At 48.9% G+C, this 4107-nt stretch overlaps 1 protein-coding gene across 1 annotated transcript; it reads left to right on the top strand.

Moving 5' to 3' along the window:
• Positions 1-677: 677 nt before the first annotated feature.
• On the top strand, positions 678-2757 carry ETH_00004510 (cystathionine beta-synthase, putative; the record flags this gene model as incomplete). The annotated part of the gene is made up of 2 exons (XM_013373155.1): positions 678-2046; positions 2240-2757. 2 exons carry the CDS (start codon positions 678-680, stop codon positions 2755-2757), a joined length of 1887 nt encoding a protein of 628 aa, XP_013228609.1.
• Between the last annotated feature and the right edge of the window lie 1350 nt (positions 2758-4107).

Genomic DNA, 4107 nt, shown 5'->3' with positions numbered 1-4107 from the left:
CTCAATGAACTAGGCAATAAAGTGATATTTCCCTTAGTGAGGAGGGGAAGAGATTCGTGCCGCTGAAGAGGCCAAACAAGCAAAGCAGCAGGTTGCTATAGGGAGAAGTACAGACTTCGACGCAAGGTGTCCCAGCACCTTTCTGCGTGCTCTACTGTTGTAACTGGCGTGCCTGTTGTTTCTTACCACCAGGTGACTCACCAACCTGAGAAGGACACGAGATGCCCGAGTCGTAGCGGATTTACGGAAAGTGAAGGGGAGCCTTCAAAAGGATAAAAACAGAAATAATCACTATACGGATGCATGATTTACTAATGCAAGTTCTTTTTGCGGTGGCTCAGGGGCTTGCGCTCCGTCACGAGAGCGAGTGACTCTCGCTTTCTCTGGTGAGCATCTGCTTCGTGGAGCTCGATTAGCGCGCTTGCGATGCCATTCAGTTCAAATTTATCATCATCTTACACTGCATATACCTTTTGCAGTTTTATTTCATGGAAAAAACAGAAGAGACGTGTAGTATTTCCATATTCATTCGAGAGTCACATCAGCTTGCCTTATCGAGGAGCTCACGTGATCGCAGACGAGGTTCTTCCTGAATACTTAGCATAGCTTTTTCCCGTCTCTACATCTGAGTTAACCTTTTTACCTAATTTGTACTATTTCAATTCGTAGTAATCGCCATGGAACCCATTAACAGCAGGCAGTCTCTCGACAGTGACAGCGCCATCTTGTGCGCGCTAGCTACGGCGTCATCTCGTCGTGAAGGCGACTTGGAAAAGGCGGTGTTTTCTATTAGAAGGGACAAGAAGGATGTTTTTATTCCAAAGTATGATTCTTTTCGTGGGCAAGGTTGGGATGACCTGTTCGGTGACAACGACATAGACATGAAAAGGAACGGTTGCGGCAACGACCATAGGAGCAAACTCGAGAATTTTTCGCAGTCTCTGGAAAGCCTCAAGTACATCTCATCTCCTCCTGCAGCATTCTTTCAAAGCCATCTTGCCAGGGAGCTCCCGTCAATTCTGGATGCTATTGGCTGCACTCCACTTGTTTGCCTGTCACGCGTGGGCACTGCCGCAGGTGTCTCTTGCCAGTTGTTAGGTAAGTGCGAATTTCTAAGTGCAGGGGGAAGTATGAAGGACAGAATCGCAAGGGACATGATCGTGACAGCTGAGGCTTCTGGCCGGCTCGCGCCTGGCGCGGCACTCATAGAGCCAACGAGCGGCAATACGGGGATTGGTATAGCGCTTGTAGCTGCTGTCAAAGGTTACCGATCTGTAGCCGTGATGCCAAAGAAAATGTCTGCTGAGAAACAAAGTATTATGAGAGCTCTAGGTTCGATGATTTTGCGCACCCCGACAAAGGCAGCTTGGGACGACCAGACGTCTCATATTGCCCTGTCCATCAGGCTGAAAGAAGAAATGGAACGTCAGAGGAAGGAAAAGAAGAAAGATGATTCTAATGACTGCTACGAAACGCCGGAGAAAGAGACACCAGATGAACTGCAAATCGCGTGCATTCTTGATCAATACCGCAATCCCGCCAACCCGATTTCCCATTTCTTTGGCACAGGACCTGAGTTATTACACCAGTGCGGAATGCAGCTCGACATGGTAGTGATTTGCACTGGGACAGGGGGGAGTCTCACTGGTATTGGAAGAAGAATAAAATTGGCCCTCCCCAACTGCTTGGTTGTAGCGGTTGACCCTGAGGGGTCAATTTTGGCAAATCCTAACGAACAGCCAGGAAAGCCATATTTGGTGGAAGGGATAGGGTACGACTTTGTACCAACTGTTCTAGACAGAGATGTGGCAGATTTCTGGGTGAAAGTAAATGATGCAGAGAGCCTTCTCTGCTCTCGGCTTTTGATTAGATTGGAGGGAATGCTCGTTGGAGGCTCTTCTGGTGCTGCACTGGCGGGAGCGCTGAAAGCTATTGAACGCATGGGATGGAAAGACGACAGCTCAAAACGAATAGCGATGGTGCTACCGGATGGAAGTCGTAACTACACATCCAAATTTGTTTGTGATGAATGGATGGCTGAAAAGGGTAAGGCTTGGTCCTATTAGCTCTTGGATCAGATAAATATGTCGCGAATTGGCTCATGGAAAGTGAAGGAAGGAAACTGGCACCGAGGATAGAGCGCAGTTTAGGCACGTGCGTTAGGAAGATTTGCTACACATTTGTGAACATGATATAGAGTAGCGCTCATCTGGATGATCGCTGTGCCATTTGTCCACAGGCTTCCTGGAACGTAGTGAACTCAGCCGACAGTACGAGCAATACAGCAATATGAGCGTACAGTCCCTTCAACTGCCACGATTGACTTTTGTGTCGTCCGATTCATCCCTGAAGGAGGCAGCTGCTCTTCTTGTTCAATCTCCGCAACCCATTCTAGCTGTTATCGAGCCAGGAGCTGCAGAGGACGCGACTCAGAATGGGACTGCTCCACGCCAGATGGTGACTGGGAGTGTTACGCAGAAAGCCCTTCTAATGGCTTTGGGTGAAATGCCAAGCAGTGCACCCATTGGGGAAATCGCAGACACTGAAACACCTGTATACAATATAGGCACTCCGCTGTCGCTTCTGGCACAGAGCCTGGAGCTACACCCATTCCTTTTCATTGAGTCAGATGGCATCATTCGTGCAGCTGTGGAGTCTAGCCAGCTGTTGCAAGCTTTTGTTGCACAGAAACAAAATGGAGAGCACAATCGGTTGGCCGCGTTGACACCGCAGCAGGGGGAATGTTCGCTTCCTTGAAGATGGGCATCCTTCACGGAGTCCTCACAGATTGTAATGTTGGCACGGCGTCTTACCTGCAAAGCAGAGTGCTGCATAGCATTGTGGGGCCATGTAAGCTGCAGCATTCGCGACAGCACAGCGGTGGCATGGCATTTAGTAGCGCATCGACAGGCCTCCAAGACTAATTGCAGGCCCTGATGGCTAATTGCGTCGTGAGAAATGTGCACGCAACACGATGACGCTTCTGTATTTCAATCTATTACTTCACGCCTCAATGTGGAGGCATTTAGTTGACTGTTATACATTGTTTAATAAGTTCCCCTTGGTAAACTCGTTTCCAGGCTCATGAAGCAATTCTTTCATGAGCTGATTTAGTGTTACCTTCGTAGCTATGGATGGGGCTAGCACAAGAATGCACGCTTCCACTTTTCGTCTCATTCGTCCATGGACTTCACTGAACAATTAGACATTCGGTCCTGGGTCTAACGGCGAGCACAACGGTGGATGATCTTCAATTAGGACCATTCAGCAAACGCCGCAAAGGGGCACCTGCTGAGTGAGATACATCAGTAGGTGCCCCTTTGCGGCGTTTGCAAGGTCTCGGCTTTCTGTGTGGAGGAGCCACTTAAGGTTGCAACACTGTCACACCAGTCCTAACCAGTGAAGCAACAACTTTTAGTCAAGAACGTAGTATTGATAGTGGCGACGCACTTGGGAAACGGACTCAGCTGCACTATGAACACTGCTGGAATTAGCGACATTGGCTAAGCGGAGGGGTCCTAAAGTAAATAATTATGAGTAAGCATTTTAACTGGAGAAAGCCTAACAGCACCACTACTGAGACGGTGGTCACTGCTGAGACAATGATCATGCGATATGCACTCCCTACACTTTCAACTCACCCGTAAGTTTTCTACCTGACTACTGACACAACCAACAAAACCGGAACTAGATGGCGACGAAGTGAATTTGGAGTTGAGAGTCTGCAAAGCAACAGAGAGTTACAGTACGGTGCGCATCTGCAGAAGCCACGAACACGGCACAGCTCAGCGACCCGCCTCGCGTGAAATAACTAGTGGGATCAGAGGGTTTCTCCTGGTATATTGTCTGCAAACATTGCCATGAAGGTGGTTCCCGCTCGCAGGGCATTCCAGGTCACCACGGGACGATGCTCTCAAAGCGCATGATTTCCCGGAAATCATGCGCTTTGAGAGCATCAGAATGCGTTTTATATGCGCACCATATAGGCATCCCATATTCAACTCCTTAATGCCATAAAGCCTCGGTAAAGGGGCTCAGAAGTGCCCTTGTCCAACGCTTAATTGTCACCCATTGCGCCCCTCTGCACCATAACATCTATAGCGCTGC

Source organism: Eimeria tenella, genomic scaffold (assembly GCF_000499545.2).
Source record: "Eimeria tenella Houghton genomic scaffold, Eth_scaff121, whole genome shotgun sequence".
Lineage (NCBI taxonomy): Eukaryota > Apicomplexa > Conoidasida > Eucoccidiorida > Eimeriidae > Eimeria > Eimeria tenella.
Note: the sequence above shows the minus strand (reverse complement) of the source record. Positions and strands in the feature narration are given on the sequence as shown.